The sequence below is a fragment of the Erythrolamprus reginae genome, chromosome 3 (assembly GCF_031021105.1).
Source record: "Erythrolamprus reginae isolate rEryReg1 chromosome 3, rEryReg1.hap1, whole genome shotgun sequence".
Lineage (NCBI taxonomy): Eukaryota > Metazoa > Chordata > Lepidosauria > Squamata > Dipsadidae > Erythrolamprus > Erythrolamprus reginae.
The window spans coordinates 226,124,416-226,146,416 of record NC_091952.1 but is presented as its reverse complement, the minus strand read 5'-3'; the positions used below and the strand labels follow the sequence as shown (position 1 = coordinate 226,146,416).

General features: G+C 37.7%; 1 protein-coding gene across 3 annotated transcripts in view; it reads right to left on the bottom strand.

Moving 5' to 3' along the window:
• The window catches only part of TMEM67 (transmembrane protein 67), a 47,959-nt gene that overhangs the window by 18,776 nt on the left and 7,182 nt on the right, over positions 1-22,001 (bottom strand). For all 3 annotated transcript variants that reach the window (XM_070748062.1, XM_070748063.1, XM_070748064.1), the window contains 13 exons: positions 21,903-21,972; positions 20,579-20,653; positions 17,586-17,648; positions 15,016-15,170; positions 14,816-14,924; positions 12,871-12,957; positions 11,382-11,447; positions 8,402-8,561; positions 7,556-7,679; positions 4,711-4,816; positions 3,871-3,927; positions 3,681-3,779; positions 332-430 (listed from right to left, as the gene is read on the bottom strand). In XM_070748062.1, the coding sequence (XP_070604163.1) occupies positions 332-430; positions 3,681-3,779; positions 3,871-3,927; positions 4,711-4,816; positions 7,556-7,679; positions 8,402-8,561; positions 11,382-11,447; positions 12,871-12,957; positions 14,816-14,924; positions 15,016-15,170; positions 17,586-17,648; positions 20,579-20,653; positions 21,903-21,972 (1,270 nt within the window). The remainder of the gene's footprint in view (positions 1-331; positions 431-3,680; positions 3,780-3,870; positions 3,928-4,710; positions 4,817-7,555; positions 7,680-8,401; positions 8,562-11,381; positions 11,448-12,870; positions 12,958-14,815; positions 14,925-15,015; positions 15,171-17,585; positions 17,649-20,578; positions 20,654-21,902; positions 21,973-22,001) is intronic.

The following is a 22,001-nucleotide window of genomic DNA, read 5'->3' as shown; positions in this document are numbered from 1 at the left end:
TCCAGTGCGTCTTATACTCCGAAAAATACGGTAATTACAGAATAGCAAAATACAGCAAATAGCAATACTCACAGAATTGCAAAAGGTAATGAACTTGAAAGCAAAGCAGGATATGTATCAACTAGACCTATTATTTTTTTCAAGTGCACTTAAAGGGGAGAAACTAATGAAAAAGCATTAGACAAAACAAAAAGATCATTTAACATGCAGAACTTGCCTGAACAGTCTGATCATAAAAGGCAAATGAGAAAGTAGAACATATAAATATTCAGATGCCTTGTAATTGTACAGAACTGTTTATTCGTTAACAAAAAAAGAGGTAAAAACTTACTTTAAAAAATATAAGCCAATAAATCCCTGTTCCCACTGTGATGATGAAGAAAACATTTGCAAGGTCTCCGGCATAGAAAAGCAGAAACTTCATAACTGTCTAAAATAAAATAAAAAATATTATGTTTTTGTAAGATGCAGTGGAGTGACTCCCCCCACTCCAGGAAATGATCAGAAAAGTGACTTCTAAACAGCTGCGCTACATATCAAGGGACTTGACGTGCAGAGGCAGGAAAAGTTCAGATTTTGCAGAAATGGATATATTTATTTCTTTGATTAGAGGAAAGACATTATCTACTTTTACTACTGACTCAAAGCCTCTTATAAAATATTTGTATAAGAATGAAAACTCCTATTCTGTCACTGATTGCATTCCCTATCATCAGCTAAAGTGAACTGAAGGACTTTCTTGGATGAGGAGTGAAACATCTTCAAAGAAAAAGAAGTCCACTTGCCTTTTGAAAAAGTACCTTTGGGACGATCATGACCTGGATGACTGAGAATAATGAAAAGAAAAATGAACTTGTGATTTATGTTTTTGAACTTGTGATTTATGGTCTTGATGATTAGATGGAATAAATTAGTGGTACCTCTACTTAAGAACTTAATTCATTCTGTGACCAGGTTCTTAAATAAGTAGAAGCAATTATTTCCATAGGAATCAATGTAAAAGCAAATAATGTGTGCAAACCCATTGGGAAAAAAATAAAAGCTCGGCATTTCGGTGGGAGGAGGAGGAAGAAGAAGAGGAGGAGGACAGTCGCTGCCGAAGGAAGAAGCTGAGGATAGGGGAATCAAAAAAATCCAAAACTTTAAGGCTTAAAAAAAAGAGAGGGACTCTGAGGCGTTGAGGAGGAGCACGCGCTTCCATACACCTGGCACGAGGCTGCCTCCCATACACTGCGTCAGAGAGAGAAACACAGGCGGGTGAGAGGGGGGAACCTCTCGCTCCTTTGACTGAAAGGCGGCTGCTGCTGCTGCTGTTGCTACCTGCTTCCTCTTCCTTCCCGTGCTGAAGGGCTCCCCTCTTCTCTTGCTCGCTCACTTTGTAGCTGGCGCCTTTCCTTCACTGTGGTGACTCCTCAGTTTGGCTGAAGCCGAGTTGATTCAGCCGGGGCGAAGTGCCCACTTTTGCCTTTCTGCGCCCAGACACTCTGGGAGGCAACCTCGTGCCGAGTGTGTGGGAGGCAGCGCAAGGGAGTCACCACAGTGAAGTGGTTTATTCCCTCTCCAAGTGCCCAGAGAAAGGGAAATGCTTGTTCGCTCTGGACTGCCAATGCCTCCGAAAGGCTCCTTTGGCAGCCCAGAAAAGCTCAAGATGGCCGGGATTAAAGGGGGAATGGCAGGAAACTGGCTGGGCCTTTGTGCCGCTCTCAAATTTCCTGGGAAATTTTTCTGGGCTCGCGTTCTTAAGTAAAAATTGGTTCTTAAGAAGAGGCAAAAGAATCTTGAACACCCGGTTCTTATCTAGAAAAGTAGAGGCATTCTTAGGTAGAGGTACATTATAAAGAAAGGAAAATATGATGTAACTTTAGAGAGAACTCAAAATATATTTTAACTTAATTGCTATGCTGTGAAAAGTATCAAAAGCAGAGGTAGATTCCCGTTTTCCCTGCTACTGGTGTGCTGCATGCGCAGCTTCGGGTGTCATGCATGCGCTTCCCAGCGTGCTTTTGCTTCTGTGCATGCGCATGCAGCAAAACCTCATGAGGAGATGTGCGCCTGAGATTTTGGTGATTGTTTTGCTTCCACACATGCGCAGAACCAAAAACAAGATGGCTGCCCATGCGCGCACATGCAGAACTCCCGAAGCTGCGCATGCAACTCAACTTTTACTACTAATGCAGCGTCCTTGACTGTTCCGGTAGGAACCCATTACTGATCAGAAGCCATTTCTTTATATTTTTTTCTTTTCTGTTTGTCTTTAATCTCCCCCCCGCATCCTTTTCTTTCATATTTTGCTCTCTCGTTTCTCCTTTTAGTGGTAATACATTTATGTTAGCTTTCAGGTTCTTATTTAAAAGTTTAAACAAAAATTATACTTGAACAAATATATAGGGGCTTCACAGCTTATTTTTGAGAGATAATAATTCAACACCCAAATGTAGAAGTGTATTTAGGAAATAGTTTTGCATAGTTCTTACTATTCAAATAAGCCAATGCAAGGCATTGATGCAATACTGTGCTGCTCTTACTGTATTCCATACAACCATGTCATTAACAGTAGGTTGAATGACTGCAGGAATAAGGCCACACTACCACAAAGAATAAATATATTCCTTGTTAAAATGAGATTTAGAATCCCAGGTCATTTAAAAATAAACCTCCATTCAGAGATGAGTAATTAAAGAGAACCCTTCTGCTGGTTTTCATGAAATTTACTATTGCACATACATGTTAGGATTGCAGTTTTACACACACACTATATTAATACTGGAATCTCCAGTTTGATGCTGTTAATGCAGTGCTTACATTCGTTAAAGTTGTAATCCTGGCATACATGTGCATCATCAAGTATAATTCAACTAAGCAATGTCGTTTGCCGGGACCCAGGAGAAGAGCCTTCTCTGTGGTGGCCCCGACACTCTGGAACCAGCTCCCCCCAGATATCAGAGTTGCCCCCACCCTCCTTGCCTTTTGCAAGCTCCTTAAAACCCACCTCTGTCGTCAGGCATGGGGGAATTGAAATTTCCTTTCCCCCTAGGCTTATAGAATTTATGCATGGCATGCTTGTATGTATGAGTGGTTCTTTAAATTGGGGTTTTTTAGATTGTTTTTAATATTAGATTTGTTTACATTGTCTTTTCATATTGTTGTTAGCCGCCCCGAGTCTTTGGAGAGGGGCAGCATACAAACCTAATAAATAAATAAAATAAAATAAATAAAATAAATAAAATAAATAAAATAAATAAAATAAATAAAATAAATAAAATAAATAAAATAAATAAAATAAATAAAATAAATAAAATAAATAAAATAAATAAAATAAATAAAATAAATAAAATAAATAAAATAAATAAAATAAATAAAATAAATAAAATAAATAAAATAAATAAAATAAATAAAATAAATAAAATAAATAAAATAAATAAAATAAATAAAATAAATAAAATAAATAAAATAAATAAAATAAATAAAATAAATAAAATAAATAAAATAAATAAAATAAATAAAATAAACAAACAAACAAACAAACTGAATGGGATTTATTTTCACTGTGTGATCATAACAGTGTGCTACAGTACCAAAGCGTTATGTTTAACCAGGTCAACTTTATGTTGCAGGAAAATGCAACATAACATATACAACTGAATAATACTAGAAAAACTAAGACATCCAACTGTTCATACCTGTAAATCAATCATGGCGTTTCCTATACGCCTTTTCCAGCCAGCAGTCTTGAGAAGGGACCATAGAAATGCCAGGCCACCCAGAACGCCTAGTGCTGTCTGCAGGAACAAAGAAGCAAATCATATGGCAATGGAAATGAGCAGACAAGTTCAAGAGACATTTAAAATTTGGCGGGAAGAGAATGCTTACATCGGTGTGCATGAGTGCCTCCGACTGGTTCATTTCATAGTCGACTGAGAAGGAAACCTAAACAGTGAAATTGTTAGAATGTTGAAAGAATAATTTCACAAATTAAATCACCTGTACTTGATCCCCACCATCCGCGTAACATTATGGGGCATAAAATATAATTACTTTAAATAAAACGTACGTTGTTGACTTCTCATCTATTGGCTAAGCTAATCTTCAGATTTTGGCACACGAATATCATAACACCCACAGAAAAAGTGGATGGTGTCAGAAAAATAGTTGCTACAAAATGGAAATTTGAACCAGTCACTGGTAAGAAATAATCAAAACAGCCTGGCTTTATATGCAAAACTGGTACTGAGAGATTGTTTTAAAAAAAAAAACATAATAGAATGAAGGAAGTGCTAACCCAATGACATGTCTACAGAAAAAAAAAATCTTGGAATGGAAAATCATCATCACAAACTATTGGGCATGGACTTCTTATGTTTCACCCAGAGTCAAATTTGTGAGATGGATGGTTAGATATTAAGCACAATTACGGGAGAAATAAGAGACAAAGATATTGATCAATATTATAATAAATGAGGACAGAGATTTTGTGAGGATACACCAGTCTGTAATTATTCATTTTAATGGCCATAAATTGGGTTAAAGAGGTTCTTTCTCTCTGGCTCAAAAATATGTAAAATGCTATTTTCGCTTATGGTTAATTCTTTATAATAATCAATATCCACAGTTTTCCAGTTTATTAAGTTAGTGGAATTATTGATTATGAAATAGCATCTATCTTGGTTATGCTTAGGGTTAAATGTAGCTGAGAGGCAGGGAAGAGCTTACCATTACATTCTCAGCACTAGGATTCTTGATGAGAACATCACGGTAGGCAATTGTTATCAGAGGTGGATAGATGGCTCCCCTTTGAGTGTTCCGCACAAGACGAATACTGCAAAAAGGAACACAATGGAACAGTAACTAGAAAATCGCAATTGGAAGTAAAATAACAACTGTGCTATGTGGGGTTTTTAAATTAACTTAAATATTAGATTTGTTTACATTGTCTTATTATTGTTGTTAGCCGCCCCGAATCTACGGAGAGGGGCGGCATACAAATCTAATAAATAAATAAATAAATAAATAAATAAATAAATAAATAAATAAATAAACAAACAAACAAACAAACAAACAAACCAATCAACCAATCAATCAATCAATCACTTTACAGACTGGGCACCCAGTTCTGTTTCTTTTTCACTATATGTAATGTGCCTAGCATCTCTTTTTTAAAACAATCTCAATATTCTTTTTAACTCCCAGAACTTTGTTACAGAACTATGCTTAAATATGGTTATTCACTACAATAAAAGGTATTATTATTATTACTACTGTTAATGGAAAATAGGCAAAGGCAGAGTGGAAAAAAAGGTGACATCGGGTATAGATCACAGAAGAGGGCAGAAGAAAGGAATGTGGTGTACTGGTCTTGTCCTACTTATTTAGCAAAGCCTCTCTAGGTTTTGTCTTGGATGAAATTCAGAAGAACTGAAATATTCTGTTTCTGGGTTAGCAAAACTGCAAGGATACTCAGCTAAACTTCCTGGCCCTGGTGTATTTGTTTGGGATTAAAACAAACATATTTCAGTGTGTGCACATCCTTGTGCAAAATACAGATTATAAAATTAAGACAATGCACTGGTCCCACCTCTCATCAACAGCAATTGTTGTTGTTGTTGTTATTGTTATTGTAGTAGTAGTAGTCGTTGTTGTTGTTGTTATTATTATTATTATTATTATTATTATTATTATTATTATTACCCACCTATATCGCCAGGCATGGGGGAACTAAGACATCTCCCCCAGGCTTATTATATTTCATGTTTGATGTGTATGTGCTGTATGGTTTTTAATTGTTGAGGTTTTTATATATTTTATTAATAGATTTGTTCCATTGTTATACTGTTTTTATTACTGTTGTGAGCCTCCCCGAGTCTTCGGAGAGGGGCGGCATACAAATCTAATATATTCTTATTCTTATTCTTATTTGTATGCCATCCGGCTCACAAAATACAAAAAAACCCCAACAAAACACAACCACAAATCTAATTAACTAAAATTACTACTAAAATCCCATATTTATTTATTTATTTATTTATTTGTTTGTTTGTTTGTTTGTTTATTTATTTATTTATTCGATTTTTATGCCGCCCTTCTCCTTAGACTCAGGGCGGCTTACAACATGTTAGCAATAGCACTTTTTAACAGAGCTAGGCTATTGCCCCCACAATCTGGGTTCTCATTTTACCCACCTCGGAAGGATGGAAGGCTGAGTCAACCTTGAGCCGGTGAATAGATTTGAACCGCTGACCTTCAGATCTACAGTCAGCTTCAGTGGCCTGCAGTACAGCACTCTACCTGCTGCGCCACCCCGGCTCATCATATATTAAAATCAATCGGCCAACTCATTCACAATCACACATTACATCTCATAAAGAAGGGGAAGGGGGCTTGATCTAATTGCCCCATGCCTGGCGACATAAACGAGTCTTGAGACTCTTGCGAAAGGCAAGAAGGGTGGGGGCAGTACAAATCTCTGGAGGGAGCTGATTCCAGATGGGGCCGCCACAGAGAAGGCTCTTCCCCTGGGCCCCGCCAGACGGCATTGTCTGGCCGACGGGACCCGGAGAAGGCCAACTCTGTGGGACCTAACTGATCGTTGGGATTCATGCAGCAGAAGGCGGTCCTGTAAGTAATCTGATCCGATGCCATGGAGGGCTTTATAGGTCATCATCAACACTTTGAATTGTGACCGGAAACCAATCGGCAACCAGTGCAGTCCATGGAATGATGGAGAAATATGGGTGTATCTGGGAAGACCCATGACTGCTCACGTGGCTGCATTCTGCACAATTTGAAGTTTCCGAACACTCTTCAGAGGTAGCCTCATGTAGAGAGCATTGCAGTAGTTGAACCTCGAGGTGATAAGGACATGAGTGACCGTGAGCAGTGACTTTTATCCATTACTGATGGCTATACTGTAGCAAGTCAAATATGTAATTAGTATTTGCTTTGCAGTCCAAATATGAATAATGGCATTTTTAAAGCTACTTTCCATTTCACTGTTTGAGGTAGCAAGTTCCCTCTTCCAGAGTAAAATTTACTGTAATAATTTTCTGAAATTTTCATTTAGACTCATATTAATAATATAGATAAAATATTTGTTTGAACTGAGAATGTTCTCGTTATTATTATTATTATTATTATTATTATTATTATTATTATTATTATTATTATTTATTAGATTTGTATGCCACCTCTCTCCGTAGACTCGGGGCGGCTCACAACAGTGATAAAAACAATACATGGTAAGAAATCTAATAATTAAAATCTAAAATAACAGTTTTACATTAAAAAGTCTAAAAAGAAAAAAAATGTGATGGACCATTTTTAATCTATGATCATACCCTATGTAGAAAGAGTAGGATAAATTCCAATGAGGTCCACAGAGCTCCCATTTGAGCAGATTTGGGGGAGGGGTTGATGGTCAAAGGGCATTGGGCCATCTTATTTTTGTGCAGGTTTTATTTTTCCTCAACACAAACTGGTATGCTGCGTCAAAGAAAATTCAAATTTGAATTTGGGAATTTACAACTGGGAAGCAACCTATTCAAACTTTATACAACCTTACCTTATTGCTATTTTATTAGCAATTCGGATTACTTTTGGCTGGCTTTCTAAGTCATTTTCTCGTCCACTTAAGGTATCCACCAGTAATATACGCCGTGTCAAAAACCAGTTATTCATATTACTGTCTTTGAAAAACATGCAAAATTACAACTTTAGACAAAAAAACTTTTAGATAATTACTGAAAGAGAAGGAAAAATGAGGAAACCTGTATTATTTATCACTAACATAGAACAATGATAACAATGATATAAATCATGTTGGATAGCTTTCAGTTCTTCCATATTATTAATATATTTTAATATATTTACTTTTAAAACTAAAATAACAACTGAAGTTACTTCAGGAGCACATGTATACTGCTTTTTCTTCTCCCAAGGCATTTAGCTGCCCTAAAGTTGAATTTCTGATTCTGTTTTTAATTAAACATAGCTAACTTTAACCCCCATATAAACTGTGGCTGGTCTTATAGTTTACTAAAAACAACTCAATTTCAAGCAATCATTTACAAACTGGGCTTTTTCAGTAACATTTTTAAATTAATCAGGGCCTAAGTATAAAGCTTCAATTAACTGAAAACCGAACGAACACTTCTATCCTCCTATTGATAGAACTGCCTGAAAAGAGAAGAAATAGGGAGATTTAAGCCTGATTCTTGTTCACATAATACCAAAATAGGGCTTTATGTTTTATTCAAATGAGGCCATTGTGTATGAATGAAGTTTAGAGCGCCAGTAGAATTACAGATAAATAGTAGCAATAATTTTGAAGAATAAGAAAATGAAGCCATACATTTATTATGTTTATTATCTGTCGAATCAGCGAGATAGATCAACAGAATATTCTTACCGTGGTTCACGAGTATTTCATTATACTTAAGATTCACATTTAACACTGGCACAGCCCAAAGGTATTGCTGTCCATCTTCTTCATCGTGATATTTGAGGAATATATCATAAAACATGGGTTCAGCATAATCCTTTAAAATTTTGGAAACTGAAATTGTACACTGTATGAAAAGAGCAAATGAACGTGTAAAGTGTTTTTACTAACATCCAGGAAAACTCAAAAATGGAAAAACATTTTAAGGAAAAAGCCTTCCCCTTAGGAGATGCGCCTTATTACTGTATTTTTCGGAGTATAAGACGCACTGGCGTATAAGATGCACCTTAGTTTTTGGGGAGGAAAATAGGAAAAAGAATCTGTTTACCAGGTATTCATTTGGCTAGCGTCCTTAGCCAGTCCATTATTTTATCCCTTAGTTAGTGCTTTAAAAAAACTTTATTCGGAGAGAGTAACAATGAAAGAGCTTGCAAGATGATAAGAGCTGGGAACATTGTTAGCACCTGGTCAGAGCTGTAAAGAAACTTACTTGGAGCAAGTTAGAGCAATGGAAAAAACCCTGCAAAGACTTAGGGCTTGGAAAACATTCTTTGCAGAGAGTAACAACGAAAGAGCTTGCAAGCTGGTAAGAGCTGGGAATATTGTTAGCAGCTGGTCAGGGCTGTAAAGAAACTTATTCGGAGCAAGTTATAGCAATGGAAAAAACCCTGCAAAGACTTACAGCTTGGAAAACATTCTTTGCAGAGAGAAACAATGAAAGAATTTGCAAGGTAAGAGCTGGGAAGATTGTTAGCAGCTAATTAGGGGTGGGGGGAGGAGGGGAGAAGCTACATTCAGAGTACAGTGGTACCTCGACATACGAGTTTAATTCGTTCCAGACCCGAGCTCGTAAGTCGATCAACTCGCATCTCAAACGAATGCCTTTAGACTTTGTTTTTCGCGCCGAGATAACTGGAAGCAAGGAGATTCTTGCGCCACCTAGTGGAAGCTTGGCTTATATCCCGAATTTGAGCTCGGGTGTCGAACAGAAATTTTGCTCGCGTCTCGGCTCGTAACTTGGAATACTCGCATGTGGAGCAGCTCGTATCTAGAGGTACTACTGTATAGGACACACCCAAATTATCAGCCTCTTTTTGGGAGGAAAAAGGTTCTGCTTATACTCTGAAAAATTCAGTATTTTGAAGCAAACAGAATGACAGAACGAAGAGATTATATAAACCGCTTCAAAAGTCTATATACAACTACAGTTGCCAGACACATTTTCCTGGGCACATTGAGTAGGACATAAGAGTAACAGCTTCCCTTTCACTATTTCTAGTACCTGGCAATTTAGAAGCATCCAAAAAGATACTGAGAACTTTATTCTCAATCAGTTGGGCTTATTTTGATACGATGGACTCAATTACCAAGAATCATCTTGCATTCCACAGCCTGAGTCCCTGTGGAAAGAATTCCCTTTTTCTGCCTATTTTGAATCTTCCTCCAATGACCTTAAATACATACAGTACCAACGTTATGAAAAAGAGAGAAAAAGCTCTCTTTTCACTTAGAGTTTAGGGCCTTAATCATGTCTCTCATGTTTTTCCAGAAAATGAAGAATGGCCAAACTCTGTAACTCTCTGTATGGGCCAGAGAGTTTTTCTTGCATAAACAGTGGATAGATGACAACAGCCTCACCTTCTTCACACTCATAATATTACATTACAAACACACACACACACAGACACGTAATGATCTTGGTTGTTTTCTTGCAGATATTTCATTATCATGCACTAGTGATGTTACCTAGTCTGGGCAAATCTAGAACATTAAGGACACCTTATTTTTTGTAATCAAGGAACCCTTGATAATTTGCAAAACTTCAACAAGGGGTTTCCCCAAGTCCTTTTCAATCCACTCCAGGAAAGATTAATCCTTTGGGAAAGGCAGCCTTGGTTTCTGCACTGTTTCTAATGTGACATTAATGCTAGTAAGATATTGCAAATACAACTGTCCACAGCAATTCAGAGATGATTTATATAATAGCATTACAATATATTTTTATGTTTAATGCCCCATCTAATCAGCTGTAGAATAGAATCATTAACATTTTTGCTGATTTAAATATCTTAAATATTTAAAAATGTGATGTCAGTAGGTTTATAATAGTGATGTTCTTGTTTCAGTATTTTACGTATTTTATAATTTTATAATTATGGTAAGTAAAAATATGAGGAAAAATAAAACAAAGGAAAGGAGAAAGGCATAGAATAATACAATTGCAAACATAGCAGGTCAATGTTAGCACGTCTCTGTTAATATTTAAAGAAAAAGAATGTTGTTATTTGTGTTGGGTAAGTTTTACACTGAGATGAGGATTAAAGTAAAAATTCAAAATAGATTTAGCATGTTTAAAAAATCATTAAAATAATTTTTAAAAATAGAAAAAAATGTCTATAAGGAAAAGCATTCAAGCAGCCACTGTCTTTTCATTCTCCACACTCTTTTCTCTCTAAGAGAAAAATACTCTACTTAAGTATTTTTATACTATGCCTTATAATTTTAATTAAATAAAGTATCAATAGGACCCTCAAATTTAACACTGAATGTTAAATTGGTGATCGTGTTTTTGTGTGCACTTTCAGGTAGTACTGATTTTCCATGCCTTGCTGATTCTAAAAAGCCCTTTTATTCTAATATATTCAAAATTCAGGCATGACTTAAAAACCAATAACACCACCAAATTCTGAACTGCAAAATATACAGTATATGACCAGTTCTTAGTTAAAATTACGGTATGTGATCTCCAAATGTAAAGTACCAGGCTATTTTCAACTGTGTTCATAGTGTGACAATCCAGAAAGATCTTATTTCCGTCAGTCTATATGAGAGCATGGAAGTTTACACAAGAATAGCACAACTGGACATTACTTTTCCTCCTAGCCTTAATTTATGTGTATGTTATGAATCTTCAAAACAAAACAAAACAAAACAAAACTATGCTTACCTTTTGTTGGTAGGTTGTTCCAAACTTATAAGCAGCATTCAGCCTAATTAACGTGTCTGGACAAAGCTGTTTTTAAAAAGAAAATATGTAGCATTCTTTATTATAATATTCTCAGGTTTTTAAATAAATGTTACATTCGTTCCTTTCACTAAGGCTGCATTATTCCTATTAGTCTTCTCTTCACTCCTATCACCCATCTCCACCCATTTATGACTGTATAATAATAATGATGATGATAATAATAATAATAATAATAATAATAATAATAATAATTTATTAGATTTCTATGCCGCCCCACTCTGAGGATTCGGGGCGGCTCACAACAACATAAACAGTGTACAAATCCAATTTTAAAATACAATTTAAAACCCTTATAATAAAATGAAATAATTACACAACCAATCAAACCATACACCAGCCTTGACAATTGGGGTGTGTGTTAGTTTCTCCATGCCTGGCGGCAAAGATGAGTTTTTAATAACTTACGAAAGGTGAGGAGGGTGGGGGCAGTTCTAATCTCTGGGGGGAGTTGGTTCCAGAGGGCTGGGGCCACCACAGAGAAGGCTCTCCCCCTGGGTCCCGCCAGACGACATTGTTTAATCGACGGGGCCCGGAGAAGGCCATCTCTGTGGGACCTAATCGGCCGCTGGGATTCGTGCGGCAGAAGGTGGTTTCGGAGGTATTCCGAGATGACCAACTTGCTGTTTGTATCCTTACAATTTATATTAATACTGATTGTTTCCTGATTGCTTCTTTGTACCCTATGACAATCATGGTGCTGTACCTCATGATTCTTAACAAATGTATCTTTTCTTTTATATACACTGAGAGCATATGCACCAATGACAAATTTCTCGTGTGCCCAATCACACTTGGCCAATAAAGATTTCTATTCTATTCTAGATAGCCTAAAAGAAGATTCTTCCCCATCCTACTTCTTGGACACCCCTGTATCTGCTTGGGAGGATTCTTGAGCTTTCTGAGAAATATGCAGGAGTGGTGATAGAAGGAAAGCAAATGGAATTTCACTTATGTCAGTGGTTCTCAACCTGGGAGTTTGGACCCCTTTGGGGGTCGGTTGCCTAAGACTATGGGAAAAGACCAATTTTCCATGGTGTTAGGAACTAAAGCTTCTATTCTGGCACCGTGGAGCATATTTTACAATCCAACCAATCAGTCGTTTACAGTGGGGGTGTCCTTCTGACCTTCCTGCCAATCAGCTTAAAGCTTGGTTGGGAGAACTGGCACTAGATTTATGGTTGGGGGTCACCACAATATGAGGTACTGTATTAAGGGGTTGCGGCAATAGAAAGGTTGAGAATCACTGACTTATGTAATATTACATCTAGCCCCATTTAAATTCATTCAAAGCCTTTTTTTAACCATGACAAATTTGTTCTACTAGATTTCAATAGACACATTCATCTAAACCTAATTCTCTATTCCTAACCCAAATTAATTAACACAAAGTGATATATTCTTCCCTTACCTGTAAAAGACCATCTTCTAAGTTTTGCCATTTCAGAAAATTTCCCATTACATCATATGAAGCTGCAATAAAATTTAATTTTACACCCTGTAAAAAAAAAAGGTGCTTTTCAGGATCTAGATTCTTGCATCTTAGGCACATATTTTATGCAAGATCAAAAAGAAAATCAGAATGTTATTCTGGAAAACTATCGTAAGAATTAAGTACTAACTGTATATTCCTACCACTCCACTCATTGCGTAAGGTCACCATATGGAAACATTATCATGGAAAGGCAAAAGTTACTTTCTTATTCTAAAAATATGAAAAGGAATAATGGCCATATTTTAATATAAACAAGTGTTACAACTTACCAATGTAAACCTTCAACTATGAGATAGAACTCCCCCAGCAAAACAGATAACATGGGTATACTCTGTATTAACTTTTAAATCATAATTAAATGAATGATTATTCATATTGTATAATATGCATATGTATGTATGTATGTATGTATGTATGTATGTATGTATGTATGTATGTATGTAATAAAAAAGAGCCGGGGTGGCGCAGCAGGTAGAGTGCTGTACTGCAGGCCACTGAAGCTGACTGTAGATCTGAAGGTTAGCAGTTCAAATCTCATCACTGGCTCAAGGTTGACTCAGCCTTCCATCCTTCCGAGGTGGGTAAAATGAGGACCCGGATTGTGGGGGCAATAGCCTGGCTCTGTTAAGAAGTGCTATTGCTAACATGTTGTAAGCCGCCCTGAGTCTAAGGAGAAGGGCGGCATAAAAATTGAATGAATGAATGAATGAATGAATGAATGAATGAATGAATGAATCAATCAATCAATCAATCAATTGATCTCCCTATCGTAAGTACACTTGAAAATTTTCCCTTGCCTAAAATGTTTCAAAAAAGTCAAAACCCAACAATAAAACTTAAATGTCTGTGAAGTAAATTAAATTAGTTTATGTAAAATTAAATCCTAATAAATAAGCTGTTTTGACCCAGCATAGGTGCTTATCTCCCATTTCTCCTTCAAATAATGAACACCTGAAAAGAAAAACATCTTTCAAATTATATGAAGAGCTCCAACATAACCATAAAATAGATTTTTATGTTCTATTTTTAAGATACATCTTCAAAAGTAGGGACCAGTTCCACAAAGAGATATTTTTTCTGTGGACCAGAGGGGACATGGTTTTGTGTGTTGCCTGCATCCCGTGGATGGGTCTTCATTTGTTTGTGCAGCCTGGTTTTTGGCATGCTGTGAACTGGTTCCAGTCCACAGACCAGGGATTTGAACTCTCTGGTTTATACTACAATAAGTGACATATCCTAAAAAAAAATGAACTAATATATTAAAATAGTCCCCTGGGTAAATTAATCACTACAAACCCTGTCAGGGACAAGTTTTATACATTATTTTTGCAAATTCTGTAATCGTTTTATCTTATACTCCACCATGAGTCCACTGGAGAAGAGTGGCTTATAAATGAAAATGAATGAATGAATGAATGAAGGAATGAATGAATAAATAAATAAGCCTGGATTGAGAAAAAAAGAAGCAAGATTCGGAATATTATGAATGTTGGGGCAAGTTCTACTGCTGGCTGGAGAAAATGAAAAAATAATAAATGCATACTTAGTAATAATATTATTAACTGGAATGAAAAAGATTTAAAAAAAGATATTTCTTGGTGACAAATGGGTTAAGGGAAAACAGATATAGGATCAGACACAGAAGTTCAATGTATATGATTTGATTATAATAATATGCTATAAATAGTTATGTAAGTAGGTTGTGAGCACAATAAGAAATGTAACACAGATTTGCTACAGAGATGTCCCATGTTTTTAAATGTCTTTTGTTTTGTGTGTCATGTATATATGTGTATAAATAAAACTTTTTGTATTAAAAAAATGAGAGAAAAAAGAGATGTTTTTACTGTAGGGTACCTACCTCATCTTTTTCTTTAAAAGTGAAGCTAGTAGGAAACTCCGTTCCATCAAGAACCTGGGATGCTAAGCCTGGTTGGTCACCATAGAATAGCCATGGAAGAGACTGTCTCCTGCAAACAATTATTCAGTGTTTACTGCAGGCTACCTAGACAAAAGCATATAGCGTACAATTCACAGGAATGACTGACAAAGACAACATACCAAAATGATATTGAATGAACGGTACCCAGTCCAACCGTGTTTGCAAACACATATTGAAACAAACCACATGCATCGGGAGTGGCCGAGCTCAAACTGTTCATGTTCATAACACACATATTTCCCAAGGCTTGGCAAGATGTAAGGTTGGAATAGAGCTGAAAGAAAATAAGCCAGCAACTATGAATGGAGGGTAAAATTACATAAAAGATTTAAAAAGAAAATAATGTTTTTTTTCTTATGAATGAAAGAAAATAAATGGGTTGTTTTCGAACATTATGTTCCATACAGTTAGTCCTTGACTTACAATCCAACTGGTAACAGAATTTCTGTTGCTTAGCAATGTGACTATAAAACAATGCGATTGCATTGTTTGGTGATGGCAATCCCTATCATACCATGCAATTGGCCCTGTGACTCCACTGTGCTAAAACCATTAATAATAATAATAATAATAATAATAATAATAATAATAATAATAATTATTATTATTATTATTATTATTTATTAGATTTGTATGCCGCCCCTCTCCGAAGACTTGGGGCGGCTCACAACAATAATAAAAACAATGTTACAGTGGAACAAATCTAATATTAAAAGGGGAAAAAAACATATAAAACCCCATCATTTAAAACCAAACAACACATACATACCAAACATAAAATATAAAAGCCTGGGGGAGGTGTCTCAGTTCCCCCATGCCTGGCGATACAGGTGGGTCTTGAGTAATTTATGAAAGACAAGGAGGGTGGCGGCAGTTCTAATCTCAGGAGGCAGTTGATTCCAGAGGGCCGGGGCCACCACAGAGAAGGCTCTTCCCCTGGGGCCCGCCAAACGACATTGTTTAGTCGACGGGACCCGGAGAATTCAATGGTGAATTCAATGGTGGTTAGGTGAGTTTCTTACAACCAAGTCAGTGGGGAAGCTAGCGGAAAGTTGCAAGTCCCAAGTGTCTTGTAAGCAAGTTGGTAGGATAGGCTAGAAGGGAACGCATGTGGTTGCAAGGGAGATGTGCAGAGATTTGGACAGGGTGCATGAGAGATGCAACAAGGTTTGGGGAGGGTGCAAGGCAGGCATGGAGGCAGTAGCGGGTTGCTACCGGTACGAATGAAGACACTGCACCGGTAGTGAAAATGTGTCCGTGCATGTGTCCGAGCGAGATTTTGCTTCTGTACATGCGCAGAAACCAAAATCTTGCAAGGGGATGCACACACGTGAGAGATTTGGGTGCGTGCACGCCTGGAAGCAAAGAAACCTGCCAAAATCTTGCATGCACACACATCTTCTCACAAGATTTTGCTTCCTGCACATGCTCAGAAGCAAAATCTCACTTGGATGCGCACGCCAGAGATACAAAGCTGCGCACACAATGCACCAGTAGCGGTAGGAGTAGCAATCCCTTCCTGCATGGAAGGTAAAGAGGATGTTTGAGTGGCCAACACAATGTATGTATGTATGTATGTATGTATGTATGTATGTATGTATGTATGTATGTATTTATTTTGTCCAATACACAATGAGGGTTTTAGTGGGTATATATCTATATACACATAGTAAAATACACGATGAAGGTTATAGAGGAGATACTCATAGTAAAATATATCTAAGAAATAATAGAAAAGAAGGTATAGGAATAGAACATATCAATGAAAGAATAGAAGAAGAGATATAGGAATAGAAGAAAGGTATAGGAGATATAGGAGAGCAATAGAACAGGGGACGGAAGGCACTCTAGTGCACTTGTACTCGCCCCTTACTGACCTCTTAGGAATCTGGATAGGTCAACCGTGGATAATCTAAGGGTAAAGTGTTGGGGGTTTGGGGATGACACTATGGAGTCCGGTAATGAGTTCCACGCTTCGACAACTCAGTTACTGAAGTCATATTTTTTACAGTCAAGTTTGGAGCGGTTGATATTAAGTTTAAATCTGTTGTGTGCTCTTGTGTTGTTGTGGTTGAAGCTGAAGTAGTTGCCGACAGGCAGGACGTTGCAGCATATGATCTTGTGGGCAATACTTAGATCTTGTTTAAGGCGTCATAGTTCTAAGCTTTCTAGGCCCAGGATTGAAAGTCTAGTCTCGTAGGGTATTCTATTTCGAGTGGAGGAGTGAAGGGCTCTTCTGGTGAAGTATCTTTGGACATTTTCAAGGGTGTTAATGTCTGAGATGCGATATAGGTTCCAAATAGATGAGCTGTATTCGAGGATGGGTCTGGAAAAAGTGTGAGCTCAAAGGCCCTGTGGGATGGCGTATGTGTGATGGTGACTTAGTTCAGCCCCCTGTGCCCATTCCTGATGGCTTCCTTACTGACTTTCAAGGGAAGCTGGCATGGAAAGTTGCAAATGACTGTAAGATCACAGGGCATTGTAATTGGTCCTAGGTGTGAGCGTGTGAAGGTTCAGATTTTGATCACGGGACCACAGGGATGTTGGGATGTGACATTACACTTATGGAATGGATATGGAAATTCTGGACCCAACTGCTACTATTAATCTAAAAACTATATAAAGTATGTATGGATCACAAATATTTATCAATAATTTGTCAAGAAAATTACTGTAATTTCATACATACCCAGCAAGCAGCTGCTGTTGCTTGAAGATTTTTATAAAACCATTCTGATCTCAATGTGATGCCCTAGAAATGGAATAGTTCAAATAGTTCAGATTTGTTGTTTTAACTACAGTGGTACCTCTACTTACGAACTTAATTCGTTCCGTGACCAGGTTCTTAAGTAGAGAAGTTTGTAAGAAGAAGCAATTTTTCCCGAAGGAATCAAGGTAAAAGCAAATAATGTGTGCGATTGGGGAGACCACAGGGAGGGTGGAGGCCCTGTTTCCTCTCAGGAGATTCCTAGAGAGGCCCCACGGAGGCTTCTCCTTGCCTTCTCTGGCCCTGTTTCCTCCCAAGAGATTCCTAGAGAGGCCCCACGGAAGCTTCTCCCCACCTTCTCCGGCTCTGTTTCCTCCCAAGAGATTCCTAGAGAGGCCCCACGGAGGCTTCTCCCCACCTTCTCTGGCCGTTTCCTCCCAAGAGATTCCTAGAGAGGCCCCACGGAGGCTTCTCCCCACCTTCTCCGGCCCTGTTTCCTCCCAAGAGATTCCTAGGGAGGCCCCACGGAGGCTTCTCCCTGCTTTTTCCGGTTAAAGTTTCGGAGGCTCGGGTTTGTAAGTGGAAAATGGTTCTTGAGAAGAAGCAAAAAAATTCTGAACACCCGGTTCTTATCTAGAAAAGTTCGTAAGTAGAGGCATTCTTAGCAGAGGTACCAAGATATTTAGTCATTTAGTCCATCTTCTGGTAACTTTATAGGCAAGTGCTCTACCTGATGTCGTGTCAAGTGCAGCTTCTTTCAGTTGTTGGCTGTTCATCTTTGTATCAGCTTTACATGCTGATCAAGCCAGCATGTTCTTTGCATCCCCTTTCTTCTTGCTCCACTAACCATTCCTAGCATCACCGATTTCTCTAATGAATTTGCATGGATGTCAAAGATATCTTGATATAATTCTACAAACATCTGCTCGTAGGTCAATCCCAGACATAAACAAGATTGAACTCTCATGACTTTTTCCTTCAAAGAATCAGCAACACTTGACTTGAGAGCAACCAAAATTAAATAATAGCACTTTTCAAAAACCGTATTTTTCGGAGTATAAGGTGCACCTTAGTTTTGGGGGGAGGAAAACAAGGGGGAAAGTTTCTGCCTCTGCCTCCCAGAAATTTGCCTCCCAGCAAACAGCGATGTACACTGTTTTCTGTGTATTTCTGTGCATGTGTGCCTGACCCATAGAAATAGCAAAGAATTGGAGAAATGTACATTATGGCAGTATATTAAAGCCAGGAAGTTTTCTTAAACTTAGTTATACTAACTTCTCCTAATTATTTAAATTTTTAAATTTAAATATTTACTTCAAACGTGACTAAATCAAGATCTAACTCAATGCCTTATCTTAATACTGCATCAGGACACTGTTACATTTCAGACTATACTTGTACAGATGCTGATAAATTGATACAGCTTTCTGAAAGTATCATTATTCTTTGCTATTTGAAAGACGATACAATAGCACCTGGCCTCTTCAGATCAAGCATTTATTTTAAAAAGCTTCTTTATTTTGTTATGTTGTCTAGACCAGTGTTTCCCAACCTTGGCAGCTTGAAGATATTGGGACTTCAACTCCCAGAATTCCCCAGCCAGCATTTGCTGGCTGGGGAATTCTGGGAGTTGAAGTCCAGATATCTTCAAGTTGCCAAGGTTGGGAAACACTGGTCTAGAACAATAATAAAGCAGTCTTTAAAAACTAAGTCTAATAATTTGAACATTCTATAGGCATTTTTAGTTACCGACTCACCTCCTTGCACCAAACAGCTAGTTTCAGCACAGCCTGGTTAGCACAGGAAAATAAAAATCTGCCTACCTCTACCTCCCAGCAATTTACCTCTTTGCAGTTTTAGTTTCGCTTTCAGTTTTAGCACAAGCCGCTAATAGTTTCTGGCTGCAGGGATTGCGCTATTGCTGCTTGCCTCCTGCCTGAATCAGCTGATGGTTGGGAGGCCGATAATCAGTTGCTTGTGCTAATCAGCCTCTGTGCTGTTTCCTGTTAAGAAGGCAAATTGCTGGGAGGCAGAAGCCAAAGGGTAGAGGTGGCTGGGCAGGGCTACATTCGATTTATAAGACGCACCCAAGTTTTCACACTCTTTTAGTGGGGGGAAAGATGCATCTTATGCTCCAAAAAATATGGTTCTTGAAAGCCTATCAAGACTTTGGATAGATTTAGAAAGACAATTTCTGAATGAGACATTAGAGTATCTGGTTTCTTACATAAGAAAATTCATTAGTAAAATCAAATCTATTGGTGGATTTTCATTCACTAGATGCATTCAAAAGAAAGTTGGAAAGTTATCTGACACTGATGTTTTGACAAAGATTTCTGCACTAAGTTGGATTACATGGTCAAGTAGCTTCTTTTGACTTCTGTGCCTGTGGTTCTACTGTCCATTAAACGTAGCTTTTATGTTAATATGCTGCAGGTAAAAATAATGTATTTATGCACTGTAGAAGCTTAAAATCTACAATTCTTCTGTCTCAAATCTATGTCTTCTACCTCATACTTCCTAGCAACAGATTATAACCCAAAGGGATGGCCTTCTCTAGGTCCCATCGGCTAAACAATGCCGATTGGCCGGACCATGTGGGAGGGCCTTCTCTGTGGCGGCACCTGCTCTCTGGAACGAACTACCCTCAGAGATTTATACCATCCCCTCCCTCCTGGCCTTCCGTAAAGCCATGAAAACCTGGCTCTGCCGGCAGGCCTGAGGCCTTTGAGCGATACCTTCCAACTCCAGCCTAGTAGTAATGAATGCTTTTATCTTAAGGGATTTAAATTGTTTTTATATTGCTGTATTTGTTGCTTGCCATACAGAGTCCACAAGGAATTGGGTGGCTTATAAAATTTAATAAATTAAATTAAATGTAATAAGTTAATTCTTTCATGTCCTGAGTCCAATGCTTTTGTAAATTTGTAAATATATTGTAAATATTTATTTTTTATAAAATAAAAATAACTTACTAGTTCTCCAAATCGAACTGTTGTAATTGCCTTTGGAGGGAAATTTCCAGTGCTTGTGAAACATAAACCTCCTGTCTGAAATTGAAAATAAATCTTGTCATGAATATATATATTTTAAAGGTAGAGTCTTATCCTAGAGAAGCCCTTCTAAAAATAAGAAAGTTTATTTTATACCGAAGATCCAATAATAGATGCAGCTCAGAAAGAAAGCCACTTGAATTTCAGTAATTCACCATTTAGATGCGTGCCCTTATTTATTTATTTATTTATTTATTCATTCATTTGTCCAATACACAAATACATAGAAAGAAAAATAGACATGTAGTAATATATATAAGGGTAAAGTGAACTTAGAGGAGAGGATATATGAAAGAAAGAAAATATATATGATAAGTGAGAGAAAGGAAAGACAATTGGACAGGGGACGAAAGGCACACCAGTGCACTTATGTACGCCCCTTACTGGCCTCTTAGGAACCTGGAGAGGTCAATCGTGGAGAGTCTAAGGGAGAAATGTTGGGGGTTAGGATTGACACAATTGAGTCCGGCAATGAGTTCCACGCTTCGATAACTCGATTGTTGAAATTATATTTTTTACAGTCAAGTTTGGAGCGGTTCGTATTAAGTTTGAATCTGTTGCATGCTCTTGTGTTGTGGCCCTATCCTAACTCTGGTTCAAAGCAGCGTGAGGAAAGAATTTTGGAGGACATCTATGTCTCACTTTAGTGAACAATCCACTGATATCTATTTAGTACAGCAGCCTAATTCAGATTTAGTTATGCCAAACCTAACTCCCATCCCTTCCATGTATGCCCTGTAAAAGCTCCAACAAATTGGGAGTGTCATATGGAGTTGGAGGAGACTACAGTAGGGTTGCTGCACTACGAATGGACTGGACTTGAAAGATAAATAGTTCCTCCACATTATTCTAGGAGAACCGGTGAAAAATAGAAGCCTGCAGTTTACGTGAACCAACCTCCATACTCAGTACAATGAACCAGTGGTGAAATCTACTTACTTTCTCTACTGATTCGGAAGCACACACTTTTTCACCCTCTGCGTATGCGCAGAACGTCTTGCGCATGCGAGGGGTTTAAAAACAAGAAAATTGTGAGGTCTGGGTGAGTGGACAGAGCCTCGTGCTGTTGCCACCAGTTCTCTGAACTATTGGCAGCTGCCACTATTGGTACGCCCAAACCATCCTGAACTGGTAGCATTTTACCCTTGCAGTAAACTATGATTATTTATTAAATTTATACCCCTTCTTGGTGCTCAAAAAACATTGAAAGTGGCTGTTTTTATTATCAGTTGTTTCTTACACTTACAAAAATATTTGGCTCAGAACAACTGCAGGATTTGTTAATGCTGATAAAGGTTGGTTGACATCTTTTGCACCTACAAAAGATAAAATGAAATGAGAGGAA